The 13,902-nt window shown below is 50.2% G+C and overlaps 1 protein-coding gene across 1 annotated transcript in view; it reads right to left on the reverse strand.

Moving 5' to 3' along the window:
* The window catches only part of CDHR3 (cadherin related family member 3), a 60,976-nt gene that overhangs the window by 19,482 nt on the left and 27,592 nt on the right, over positions 1-13,902 (reverse strand). The window contains 4 exon segments of the mRNA XM_028120297.1: positions 1,047-1,149; positions 2,720-2,891; positions 8,016-8,205; positions 9,652-9,800. Of these exon segments, the coding sequence (XP_027976098.1) occupies positions 1,047-1,149; positions 2,720-2,891; positions 8,016-8,205; positions 9,652-9,800 (614 nt within the window).

Consider the following 13,902-nt stretch of genomic DNA (forward strand, 5'->3'; position numbering starts at 1 on the left):
GCTCTGTGCAAAATGGAGGGAAAGACAAGGTGAAGAATACCTAGTGAGTCCTGCCTTCACGATGCTTACTTAGAGGGGCGCCCGGGGGGCTCAGTCGTGAAGCGGCTGCCTTCGGCTCAGGTCGTGATCCCGGGGTCCTGGGATCGAGCCCCGCATCCGGCTCCCTGCTCGGCGGGAAGCCTGCTTCTCCCTCTCCCCCTCCCCCTGCTTGTGTTCCCTCTCTCGCTGTGTCTCTCTCTGTCAGATAAATAAATAAAATCTTTAAAAAACAAAAAACGATGCTTACTTAGAGTAGTTAATTGCCTTTGGCTGAACATGTGTACGGGTCCCTGTGGATGCTGGAGGAAGGGCAAGAAGCTGGCTCCTAGGGATACTTAGGGTTCAAACAAACGGGCCAGGGTGGAGCGGGGGGTGCAGGGGGGTGGGGTGGTTCTGGGCATGTGCGAGGTAGAGAACTGCATGACTGTCTCAGGGAAACTACAGTTTGGAAAAAGGGAAGCTTAGAGATGGGCAACCAGAGCTGATGCCAGAGAGTTAGGCAGGGGCCAGAGATGAAAGTCCTTGTGTGCTAAGCCAGAGTTTGAACTTGAACTTGACAGCTATGGGGAGACACTTGGAGGTCTTTCAGTGAAGAAGTAATATAATGCTATTTGCATTTCCTGAAAATCACTGTCAGAATGTGGAGGGTGCACTGGAAAGGGGTAAGACAAAAGCCAGACAGAAGGATCCTTAAAAGACTCTTAGTATTGTAATTGAGCCAGGAAAGGGGAGGTTCTGCGTTGAGCACTACTCCAGGAGGGGCCGGGGCGGGGGGTGGGGGCAGCAGATCCTTGAGATTTTAGGTGACACAGAAGCAAGGACTCAGAGACAGATCAAAAGTGCCTGGCAAAGGACAGGAGGAGCCTGGGCTGATTCCCAAGTGTTCGGGTTTTTGAAGTCTCCTTTTGAACACAAATGCCTAGCCCAATACCAAGTGCTGCCTAGCACAGTTTAGCTGTTGCTACTCAAAGAAGATGCTTCATGAAATAAATCAAAATGATACTTGCTTTTATAGTAAGGAGGGGCAACATCCTGCACCTGGATTATCATGGTGTACTTATTGCCGGCTGCTAGATTACTTGAATTTTCATAATCCAGGTCACCAATCAACTAGGTTAAAACAGAGATATCATATCATATCATATCATATCATATCATATCATATCACACAGAATAAACAGTCCTTTTAATTAAACTGACAGAGACATTTTCATGTACTGTTAGTGGATATATAAATTGCAAAACCTTCTCTGCAAAGCATTTTGCTGTAAGAGGAGCTTTAACGGGTTACATCCATACCTTTGCCCACTGCTAGAGAATTTATTCAAGAGAATTTATCGGGAGAATCAATGTTGAAAACGTTCATCAAGCACTAGTGCCCAACAGCATAAGCTCAAGACTTCAGGTTACTTGAAGAGAAGCACGATATAGAATCCTATAGGCAGGGATATTTCCATCATTTAAAAGATTTATGCATATATGTATGGCATATTCATAAAAATGTGTGCATAGGAAAGAAGACAAGTGGGTAACACATCACAATGTTAATAGTGGTTCTCACTACTGAGAATGCTGTTCTGTGTTTTCTACATTCTACAGTGAAGACGTATTAATTTCCTAAATGGAAGAAATAGAAATTATTTTTTAGCTGACATGTGTGCATAAATTGGTAAGACTTTCTTGCGGGTCGAAGAAGGGCTTGGGATGGGACGTGGGGAGAGAATGCCTACTGGGCTGCTGGTTCTCCCCGAGGCTCTCTATCCCTGATGCAAAGACCTCCCCCCACACCCCACTCCCTGACCCCCCACTCCTAGGCCCCACTCCCTGACCCCCCACTCCCAGGCCCCCCACTCTGAGACCCCCACTCCCTGACCCCCCACTCCCTGACCCCCCACTCCCAGGCTCCCCACTCCCTGACCCCCCACTCCTAGGCCCCCCACCCTGAGACCCCCCACTCCCAGACCCCCCACTCCCTGACCCCCCACTCCCAGGCTCCCCACTCCCTGACCCCCCACTCCTAGGCCCCCCACCCTGAGACCCCCCACTCCCTGACCCCCCACTCCCAGGCCCCCCACTCTGAGACCCCCCACTCCCTGACCCCTCTGCCCTTTCACTTCCCTCTCCTCCTTCCCCATCACCCTCCATTGGGAACCCTGTAGGTAAAGGTCTCCACAGCTCTTTGGGACCTGCCTTTCATGTCTTCCAATTCTGCTTGTTTGCCCTGTAGAGCTGCTGTGGAGGGGGGCAGCTATACACTGGCACCCCCTCATTCTCCGCTGGGTCTCTAGTGGTTCCACAGCCGGGGCGCTGGACTACCTTTCTCTCACTTAACACCTCTCTGGGCCAGAGATGAGCCCTCGGGTAAACAAAAGCACTTGAGCCCAGCGGGCACTAACATGACCATGAGGGGCACGCGGAACAGGCACGCCAACTGCAAGCTTTGCAGGAAAGAATCCAGTCCTTAGCACCCAGGCACAACTATGCATAACAAATGATTCCCGGAACTTGGGTAAAATAAAGAGCACATGGGGAAAACAGAGTCACTATTATGTTTGTCAGTTACAGTCGCTTTGAGAGGGAGTTACCCTGGAAATTTCCCTCTACGGGGCAGCAAAAGCTCTATGCATGTTACACCAGCTTCCCCGATGCCCTTTCAGTGATGCAATGACCATTAACTGACCACGATTTTCCCAGAGCCTGCTGGATCCTGTGAAAATCTGCCGCTGCTCCCCACTCCAGATGGCGTGGTGAAGTTGAATTGGTTGTTTGGTGCTTTGCTGTCATCATCAAAGCAGAACTTGTTCAGGTCCAGAAGCAACGTCCCCTTGGCCTCTCTTTCAGGCACCATAATGCTGCGGAAAAGACACGATTCAATATTTCCCCCGACAAACGGTGATTGAGTGTTTCTCCTGACATAGGCCCTAGGCTAGACACCTCTGCTTTAATTTCAGTTCAAAGCTAGTCCGAGGTGACTGCAGTCACCGCCTAATGGGTTCCCTGCTCTGCCCTTGCCTCCTTTCAGACTCTTCTTAACACTGCAACCAGAGGGATCCTGTTAAAACATTGTCAGGTCACGCCACTCTTCTGCTCCTAAATCCCAAATGGCTTCTATTTCACTCAAAGTCCTCACTTTGATCGAGGGGGCTCTTCGTGATGTGCGCACCCTGCCTCGCCTTACCTGTCCGAACTCCTCTCCTGCTGCAATGCTCCCTGTCGGCTCCCGCCACCGCACTTCCCGGTGCTCCTAGAACCCTCCCCTGGTGCTCCCGGAAGTCTGGCCTCAGGCCATCCCCAACTGTGCAATGCTCTCCCCACAAATGCCCACCCAGCTTGCTCTTTCACTTTCACCAATGTCGCCTTCTCCGGAGGCCACCCTGGTGCCCTTCTCTCAAGGTCAGCCGTTCCCTCCCCTTGGTCCCTCTCCGGCTGCCCCCCTTTATTTTAAATTCTTAGCACTTACCCTTTTCCCATCTACTACACAGTTACTTATTTAACCTGTTTATCTCCTGCTTCCCCCCCTGCAATGGAAGCTCCACGAGGACAGAAATCTTTGCTCTGTTCTTGGCACACTTGCTAACGTCCGTTGAATGAGGGAATGGTGACTTGGGAGGCTAACACAGCCGTGAAGAATGTAAGAGAAATCCGGAATTCTGCCCTGCCTGCCCGGGGCTTATGACCTTGTTAGGGAAAATCGCTGGGTGCCTGCACTCCTCACCTCCCACACTTTGAAACTCAGAATTTCTGCCACTTGTGTTCTAATGGACTTTGATGTCATAAAAGGGCCCCCTAACATGTTAGTGCCATTCACCCAAGGGAGCTTTATCAAGGGTTGAATTCGGGGGTCCCAATCTCGGGTGACTCCAGTAGCACAAATGAGGAAAGCTGCCCGCACACTCGGAGCCATCTGGTCCAGCCGCGCTCGGTGTGGGAGGCCCCGAGGAAGCGTGATTAACACCTTTAGGCTTCAGTTCATTCAGGGACTTTACTGTGTCTCCAGGTTTCAGGTTTTCCATCTATAATCTAGACATAAATCATGTCAGTTAGCTTTTGCTTCATAATAAACCAGCCCAAAATGTAGTGGCTTAAAAGGAGCCCCTTGTTATTTCTTGCAATACTCAGGACTATCCATGAGTTCTCTGGGCTCTTTTCTGGCTTGGCCCATCTCTGTTGTCTGGCCATCTGGCTTGGGCTGGCTGGTCTAGGATGGCCTCGGTCACATGTCTCGTGGCGGGAGGGCAGTAGGTGTCTGCTTCCTGTCGTCAGTAACCCTCCACGAGATGGGTCCAGGCTCTTCGCGTGGACATCTCAGGTTCCCAAAAGTAGCAAAAGAGGGCAAGTCCCAATGCACACATATCATTTGAGCCTCAGCTGCATCCCATTTGTGAATGTTCCAGTGGCCAAAGCAACCGACACGGTCAGGTCCAGATCCAAGGAGTAGAAAGAGGAACCCATCTCTTGATGGGAGGAATGGCAGAATCCCGTTGTAAAGGGGTGTGGGTGCAGAGAGAGGAATTTGTGGCTGGTGTGTGGTTTGGTTTGGTTTTTGCTGTCTACCTCAATCATTTCTCTCTTGCAAAAATACATCGTGGCTGCCATGAGAACACGTCTGGAAGACCCTCAACCAAGGAACATACCCGAACACAGACCCTATGCTGCTGTGCTCTGAAATCCATTGCTTCATATGCAGTGAGTCCATGTACCTGCGACTGCGAGTCGCAGAGATACTAAGGGAGGCTCATTCCCGTCCAATGACCGCGGACTCTGGCACTAGGACTCCTCGATGCCCTAGCCAAACCTTCCAGAGCCTACACAGCAGGCTAGAACATTTCTGTCCACCCTCCTTCCCTCTTCCCTTTGCTGAGGTCAGAGTTGTGCTGTGGTCTAATGACTCTCCCAGCCTTGTCTAGCTCACCCCATTTTCTCCCCCAGCAGTGTCCCCTAATAAAAGCCTCACACATTTAATCCCGTCTTGGTGTCCTGTACTCAGAACACCAGACTAGCATGTGTTAAGTTCCCTAATCCTCTACACTATCACCTCTCTCTGCAGCCAAACTCCGCTCCCTTCTATATCCCACATCATCTCTTCATGGCAGCTAACGTGGGCTCTGGGCTCAGCGAAGGCAGAGCAATGCCTGACAGGAAGGAGGGTCTTGGGCTGCTGAGAATAACTGGACTTGCTTCCTGGAAAGTGTTTTCCCTGACAGGTGCCTCCTTGGCAGAGACAGCCTCTGCTTCATTGGGATTTGGGTCCAAACATTTCCATTCCTGTCTTGACTATACAATGTCGTGGTTTCATTCATAAGTACTTAGAATAGATATCACTTATTAAACACCAACGACATGCTGTATCAGAACAAGTACTTTAGAAGCACTACCTCTGATTCCCTCATCTTCAAGGGCTCTGGATTCTTGTCCCCATTTCACAGGTGAAGAAAGAGTGGTTCAGAGTGGTTTCGAGACCTGTCCCAGAAAGCTGGTGCAGGCAGGCAGGCTTCTCTATTGTCCATGTTAGGAAATTTGACTGTAAGTCCCAACAATGAATCTCCAGGCCCACAGACATTTTGGGGACCCAGACCTTGATTCCGACTCTGTGGAAGCCAGAGTGTTGCATCATCCAAAGAATCCCGCGTCCTGCAGCCAGACGTTGCATGCTCTCCGCCTCTCGGGGCTGCCTAGCGTGCTCTTTTCATTTTTCCCTCCCTGAGGCTTGGTATTTTTCCCCCAAATGCATGACTTAGAAAACCACTCCCCCTCATTCATCAAGGCCTGCCTGAAAGGCCGGCTGCCCTTGCTCCCAGCCATCTGACCACGTTCCCTCCCCGCACAAAGGTGACTGGCCCAGCCGCAGTCTGAGCCGACTGACCTTCTCCGCCTCTGGCTCACAAACAGCTTGCCAAGCGCTTTCAGCCAAGCCCAGGACAATTTACAACCAGAATGGGGGCTGTCACGGTGCCTTTGATGCCTCGCTCAGGCCCCGGGCTCATTCATCACCAGCCTGGGAAAGCTGCAGGGGCCCCCATGCTAAGGGCTGCTTCCATCTCCAGGCTGGCCGGAGAGCCTGCAGGACCCCTGCGACCCACGAGGGCAGCAGGGGGCCGGGCACGCAGCCACCTGCCTCCAACCCACTGGGTGCTGGCACCCTCTCCCTCTCTTCCACCTGCTCTCCCAAAGTCCCCGGCAGGGACCACGCCAAAAGCCCTGAAGAAGGAATAAATATTCAGGGACGCATGTTGTCAGAGCTGGTGGCACCACCAGTCCTGTTCTGTTTGGTTTGGACCCACCTGTGTGCTCCGGCATGGTGGAAATGGGGAAGGTGGTAAGGATTGGTGGCAGGCGATACCGGGTCAGGTTTCCCAGCCCCTGAAGTTTGCAAATGAGGCTGGGTTTCTGGAATAAAGATTTCCATCTCCTGAGGCTGCAGAGGAAGGGGCCCTTTTGTTGCCCCTCTTCAGATCCTGGCTTTCACAGGATGCCTGCGTGTTGGAAAACCCCAGAAGTGGAACTTGAACACTGTTTAGAGTTACCTTCAGTAATCAGTACAGTTAGTCTAGTGGAAGGAGCAGTTCCTGAAGCTAGAACAGAGATTGCCACGTGCAATCTGGGAACTTCCGGAGGTGGAGGGACTTCTCCAGCCCACAGGCAGGGAGCCAGTGGGGTAAATACCCTGACTTGACTCTCCCCTTCATTCTAGAGCTTCCCATTGGCCAACCAGAAGCTGCAGGGCAAGGGAGCCAATTGATATCCATATAGGTCATATCCATACTCCTAGGGCACGGAGCAGGGTGGGGAAATCTGGAAGCTGGATCTGAAGGGGCAAATAGGGCCCATCCAAACAGGTTTAACTGTTTTGCTATCTGACTCCAGGCCACACTGATTTTTAGCTTCGTGCTGGGGAACGCCAATTGAGAAAACAGGGAGACACTCATAAGCATAATAAAGGAATTTATAGTTCTATTGCTAACCCTCAACAATCCTTGTTCCTTGTCCTAGGGTCCTTTGCAGCTACTATGGATTAGCTCTGTGTCCAAAGTCACCTAGAGCTTAAAGGTGACCTTGCAGAACCTGTCAAAGGCGACCTCAGAGGAAGACTCTCTCCATGGGGACACCTGAAAGGGGGACCAGCTCTGGTCTTGAGCCTTGTTCCAAATGCAGGCACGCTCTCAGCCAGTGTCACTGTGGAGGTGCCCTCCCACCAACAAGAAGCCACCTTCACGGTCCCGAGAAACTGGAGACTAGCAAGTAGGAAGCCACAGAGATGAAACCAACCCTGGGAACGACCCGTGTGGCATTTAGACAAAAGAGCTAGTAGAGAGTGCTGTTCGCCAAGAGGCGTATTAACACAGAATCACGAGGGACTTTAAGTTAACACTGAAGAGGTTGTGACACGAAGAATAGGTCAAAATGTACAAAACAACTTGTTTCTGCATTTTTTTCCCCTTTTGGTTGCCTTTGGTTTCCCGGCAATGAAGTTGTGTAAGGTGAATTAGATGTTTTGTTTTGTTTTAAGTAAATACGTGGTGTGATTTATTCCTATTACTGGTGGCATGTTTCTTGGGGAGCTCCCGGCTACTAATCTTAAGTCTCAAGTCTCTATTATAATGCTAACTAACAGCACCATCTTGCCACCAGTGGCAATAAAGAAAGAAAAGGCACAGTACCCAGAGGGTCTCCGTGGTACGTTTCATGAACAAAGATGAACATGCTATAGGAGAGAGCAAAATAAAAATAAATATTATGTATTTTTTGCCAGAGTACGAAAGTGCAGAAGGGAAACAAGGAAAAGGGAAGAAAATGAAGAGAGGAAAGCGAAAAGGAGCAAGAAAGGAAAACCAGTCTCCGAAATCGGACAGCTCAGGTGGGCTTCTGTTATTGAAGCATGTCCTGGATGCTCACGATTCTTCGGTTCCTGCCAGAGAAGCCAAAAAGTCAAGGCCCACCGAGCACTGAGGAGCGGGGCACCCTGCACGTGAATATACCTGAAGGTGGTCTTGGTGCACATGGCTGGGTTGTCATTAATGTCCTCTACGATGAAGGTTATCTGCATGCGATTCTCTTGACCCCCCGAGGGTCTGTCCTTCACCAGAACTTCCAGAGAAATGGAGGGATTTTGTCTTAATTCACCTGCGTCTCGGTCTAGCCTGTGGGCCACTTGGATCGTACCGGTCACTAAAAAGGCAAAGGTGAGAACACAACCCTTTGGAGACTTGGAGGCAATTGGAAAGATCATTCTGGTGTGAGGACTGGCTTATTTTTTTTTTCTCTCTTGCCTGGTTTGGCTTGCCTTCATTTCTGTTGCTTGCAACCAGAGTCTTAATAAAGTTGTTCCAAAAAACCACTGCATTTCTTAAAAGTTACATTTGCAATACTAGAGTGAACAGAATTCTAAACCATGGTTGTCCATCCTTACACCATTAGCTGAGTGAGGTCCTTGATGACAGGACACTAGCAAGTGCTCAGAGATAGAGCACAATTATTGCCTTAGCCTGCCTCTCCTGGGACCAGGCATCCTTTGCCATAAAGCCAATGGGGCAAATAACACATTGTTTTTCTGGGATTGTCCGATGCTGGCCTCCACAAAGTCATCATGTAAAGTGAAGTCCTTCAGAAGGATGTGATAGGAACTTACAAGGTGGTATCACCTAGGAGTGGTCTCTGGGGTCGTAGTCTTTGGTTTCAATCTGCTTCACACCCACAGGCTGTGAGGTCTTGGACAAGTCATTTACCCTGTCCAAGTCTCTCTCTAAGCCTTAGTTCCCTCATCTATAAAGTGTGGATTACAATAGTTCGCTGGGTTGTTGTGCTGGGTATTTAAAATGGAATACATGCAGATCACTTAGTATAGCACCTGGTATATGCTAAGACCCCAATAAAAGATGGGTGTTCTAGGAGGGGGAAACTCTCCTTCTTGCACCAACATACTTAGATGGGAAGATAACTCCCAGCAGCCCAGGAGATTGCTCTAGATTGATGTAGTCCAGTATGGTAACCTCTAGCCACACGTGGCTATTCAGCACTTGCAATGTGGCTGATCCAAATTGAGATGTGTGGTAAATAAAAAATACACAGCAAACTTCAAAGACTTGGTATAATAAATGGTAACATCAAATACATCATTAATAACTTTAAGATATTGGTTACATGTTCATGACAATATTTTGGACGTGTTGGGATAACTAAGATGCCTTATTGAAGTTAATTTCACCTGTTTCTTGTTACTTTTTAAAAATGTGGCTACTAGACTTTAAAATTACATACGTGGCTCCCGCCCTATTTATTTTTGGACAGTGCTGGTCTGGATCCTCTTTTTGGAAGACTTCCAGGTACACTCAGGATAGTGAACTCATCCGTTGTTAGATAGCCACCTGCTTCAAAGGTGAAGGAGTGATATATAGTTTATCACCTTGGGACCCTGTCCAGTTTCCCCGAGCCCTAAGTCAGCTGCGTTTAATGCATCTATTACCCTAGTAAGTTATGATACTCCAGACAGAAAGGCATGCCCCAGAAGAGAAGACAGATAAAAATATTTGTGAAAGAATCCAAATGGCTGAATTAAAGGATGCACGGAAGTGTGTGTGTGTGTGTGTGTGTGTGTGTGTGTGTTGTGTGACTTACACTGGTTGATCACGAAATAGCGGTTAGGGGTCGTGATGCTGTAGAGGAGGAAGCCGGTAAAACCTTTATCATCGGGGTCCTCCGCTGTGATGTTGGCCACAATGGTGCCTGAAACCAGCTCCTCGGAAATCGTGTACACTCGCGCTGGGCTGGAGCAGAAATACAGCAGACACAGCTCATTTTCAGGGGCACGGGAGGGTGGAGTCGGCGAGGTGGGTATTTTGGTTAGTGCTAAATATAGCACTGAGCTTCTGAAGTTGCATCCACACGCTCCAAGAAAGCAGTCAGCAGCTGAAAGGAGGGGGGAACCGGCTTTTGTGTTTCCAAAGATCACGTCCCTGCGGATGCCACCATGTACAGTGGCCTCGGCTCTGACTCCGCACACGCCTGACGCCGATTCAGATCGGCCTGGGTGTTCACATCTCTGACCATCAGGATACTCGGCCTATCCAGCCATCTTCTCTCCCTCTCCAGTTCTTGTGCAAAAGCTCCCTGAGTGATTTTAAAAATCCATCTGGACAGGGGCACCTGGATGGCTCAGTCCGTTGGGCAACTGCCTTCAGCTCAGGTCATGGTCCCGGGATCCTGGGATCAAGCCCCACATCGGGCTCCCTGCTCAGAGGAGAGCCTGCTTCTCCCTCTCCCTCTGCTCCTCCCCCTTCTTGTGCGCTCTCTCTCTCTCTCTCTGTGTCAAGTAAATAAATAAAATCTTTATAAAAAAATCCATCTGGACACAGTTTCCTGGCTCCCATCCCCCGGCTGCCATCAGACACTATGGTAATAAACTATAAATACGTTTTATTTCTTCGTTGTCTTTTTAGTTTTGTTCTGTCTTGCCTGCGGAAGCAGAATTTACGCAGAGAACTTGTACACCCTCCTGAGTTGCATTTATCACAAGGTCAGCTCTCTGAACAGAGAAGTCAAGGTCGCTGCCCTCCAAGGATGCCCTCTTACAAGAGAACCCCAAATCACCAACTTACCCAACCTCCTCAGGCCTTCACTGCTTTGGGAACAGGCTGATAACAAGGCAGAGAGGTTCGGAGTTTTAACCACACAACTTGGGTAAAAATGAGTAATTTTGCATGCACCAAGGGAGGCTTATTGTTTAGAATAACCCTGCAGGAAATCCTTCTGCTGAGGGAAAATCATTTCAGTGGGGAAAATCATCACCCTCTGATTTACCAGTTTCCTAAGCTTGGATTTCCCCTTCCTTAAGAGGGGAACATTCTATCTCAGGTCTAAATGATCACATTCGTTTTGTGAGCTCAGAATCTTTCTGCAGTTCTGTCTCATCCTCCTCACAGGGTAGAGGGGACCAGAGGGAAGAGAAAGGAGGGGGAGAGGGGACATCCAGCTAACAGCAGACAGAGACAGGCAGCGAAAGGCTGCAACCAGGCCCTCGCTCACCGGGGCTCCTGCCTGGGGCGTGGGTCTGCCCCCCATTCCTGAGGTGACTTCCTGTCAGTGCGTTCTATTGGGGGGACACTAATCTTGTTCAGGCCAAGAGGCCACCCCAGTGCTCTGTGCCTCTCCCCACCCAGGTCCTCACTGAGGCTGCCCATTGATCCACTTACTTGCCTGACCGCTTTCTCGGTGAATCTGGGCTGCAGCCCACCGAGGGGCAGGAATAGACAAAGCAGGAGGCAGAGGTGGCAGGAACCAAACCCAGACCCGGAGGAGAGAGGGACGTAGCACCAGCTCCCAGAGCTAGACTCAAGCCCTTGCGTCCGTTATGTGAGAGCCTCTGTTTCTAACATATTCTATTTTTTTCTTTGGTTACTTTGAATGGGTTCCGTTAACTTCAAACAAAGAGATTGCTATACTTCACCCCTTAGCCAAGCTACTCTGAGTGTGGTCCCGCCATGTTTCACAGGCCCCCTGGAGGTTCTGGGTCTGAATGCAGAACTCAGGCCAGCTCCAGACTGCCGAATCGAGATCTGCGTTTCCCCAAGATGACCAAGGGATTTGTATGCACTTTAAAGTTTGAGAAGAGCTCCTATAAGGAATCACCAGAGGTGACAACCACAGATACCCAGGCTGTCATAGGACAGAGGACACCTTGGGTGGAGAATCCCCTTCTTCCAAGAAAGTGCTTCTCAGCTGGGGGTGATTTTGTTGTTTGTCACAAGTGGAGACAGGGGCTGCTACTGGTCTTTAGGGGGTAGAGCCCAGGGATGCAGCTACACCCCCTACAGTGCAGGGGTCAGCGCCCACCACAAGCGATGTCCACAGTGCACTGCTTAAGGCACCCCATTCTGCAGGCTTATCTGCCCCCCTGCCCCGGGTGCACCAGGAAATCAGGTATCTATGAAGGGGACCAGTCAGGCTATTGGTGAGTGCGTAGCTCCTCGGGTATACCATTCTCTCCTTGGCTTACCTGATATTGATCCTGGCAGAAAGCAAAAAAATCTTTGGTTTATTTGGTCTGGGGACCCAAGACCCAAGTGTGTATAAAATACCCTTCAACATAAAGGTGTGACCCTCAGCCCACAGTTAAGATCTATTCAGCCAGGGGCCCTGCAGCCACCCGACAGGGTCAAGCTCTGATATCACTTACATCCCCATCCCCCGCTACACCTCTTCCCTACTGCCCCCCCATAACACCGGATTACCAGGGCCCAGGTAAGGGGGAGTCAAGGGCCAGGGGCCACATTCATGGGGAAGGGCATGAATCCCAGAGGATGGCTTCAGTGTTACGGATGAGTATGCAGTAGGTGCATAAAAGTGTGTGTGCATTCATTGCAAGGCACCAGGTTGAAAAGAATGGCGGGTAAATACAAAAGAAACAGGCAGTGGGAGAGAGACTGCTCAAGTCTAAGGTAAAGTGCCCTGCCAAACCAGCAAGCACTGTGCTTGCTACGTAGAGAGTAAATATAAGTCAAGTACTTTTATAATAAGGTGCTCGACCGTAATAATAGCAGAATCCTCAAGTACACATCGGGAGTCCACAAAGCATTCAGATGTTTGCCACCACCCAGGGATAAAATGGTGAGCTCTCAACAACAGAAATAGCACTCGCTTTGGTCGTATAAATTGTAGGACTTTACCAACTAGTAAAGATAGAAGAGTTGTTTCCACATTCTGCAACTTTGCTTCACCCTCAAACTCAGTATAGCTGAATCAGTCTGAGGGTTTAATTGCATTAATTCTGAATTAAAGAATTTATGGTTCGTCCTGACACTGATTTGGAAGGAAAAGAAGGATCATGGCTCGAGGGAACCATGAAAGCCCTTAAAGTCAGTACCTACTTTGAAACCGTGCAGACTCTTACTAACTGTGGTGGCTGAGGGACGAGGTCGACTCTAATCTGGATGAAGTCAGGGCAGCCCCTCTGCCCCAGTGCTTCCAGGGACAGGCTTTTGCAGACCCATCCCTGCCAACATCCATGGGTCCCTGCTTGACATAAAGCCCAATGACTTGTTATGAACTGGTTAAACGGTCACAGAGACCATCTCTCTGGCATGGAGCCTAACGGGATCATTTCTCAAACCAAACAGGAGAACCAGAGCTCCAGACCTATCTCTGGGGGCCCCAGCAACCAGCCAAGGCCATGTTCTCTTTTTGTGGAGGCCAACTGCTTTCTTTTGGAAGATGTCATCCAAACCAGGTGGTCTGCCCCTTGGGAGAACTTATTTCCCCCTTGGCAACCCCGTTAGCCTGCTTCTCCACCTCACAGACTGGAATGTGCGAGCGACATGGCAGACCACACCGGCTCGCACGCGGCTGTCGCCTACCCCTGCGGGTTACTGATGAGTCTGCATGGCTGTGCTGGCGAATACTTGAGTCTGAATCCAGGCTGGGATGTCCCAGCTATTTATAAACTGCCCGTGCCGGGTTCCTGGAGGAACCGGTCAGCAGAAGTGCATTGCACCATCCTTCCGAGCTTCGCCTGGCCACGGGGCTCGCTGGGAAGCGTGGTGTGGGAGTGTACCTGCTGTTCCTCCCTCCACGTGGACACCCAGCCACTGGGCTGGAGACCGTGCACATCCGGAAGTTTCACAGCTGTGCTGGGTTTTGCCAAACGGTGCCAGCTTAGCCTGTGAATTTTGCAAGCATTCGACGTGGTTCTGGGGCCCCGGGGCTTTCTGTCGGTGGAGTCTCCTGAGCTGGATTTATTCACAGCCACGAAAGCAGTTACTATCGCTTACCAGGCAGGTGATTTTGCTGGTTGGCTCTGGCTGGCTCCTGAGCCCACCTCAGCAGCTGGGGCAGGGGGAGTCTAGTAACCAGGAAGTCGGGCTGTTTGCAGGG

This window comes from Eumetopias jubatus, unplaced genomic scaffold (assembly GCF_037043125.1).
Source record: "Eumetopias jubatus isolate StellerSeaLion01/CBP00866 unplaced genomic scaffold, mEumJub1_p1.0 scaffold_14, whole genome shotgun sequence".
Lineage (NCBI taxonomy): Eukaryota > Metazoa > Chordata > Mammalia > Carnivora > Otariidae > Eumetopias > Eumetopias jubatus.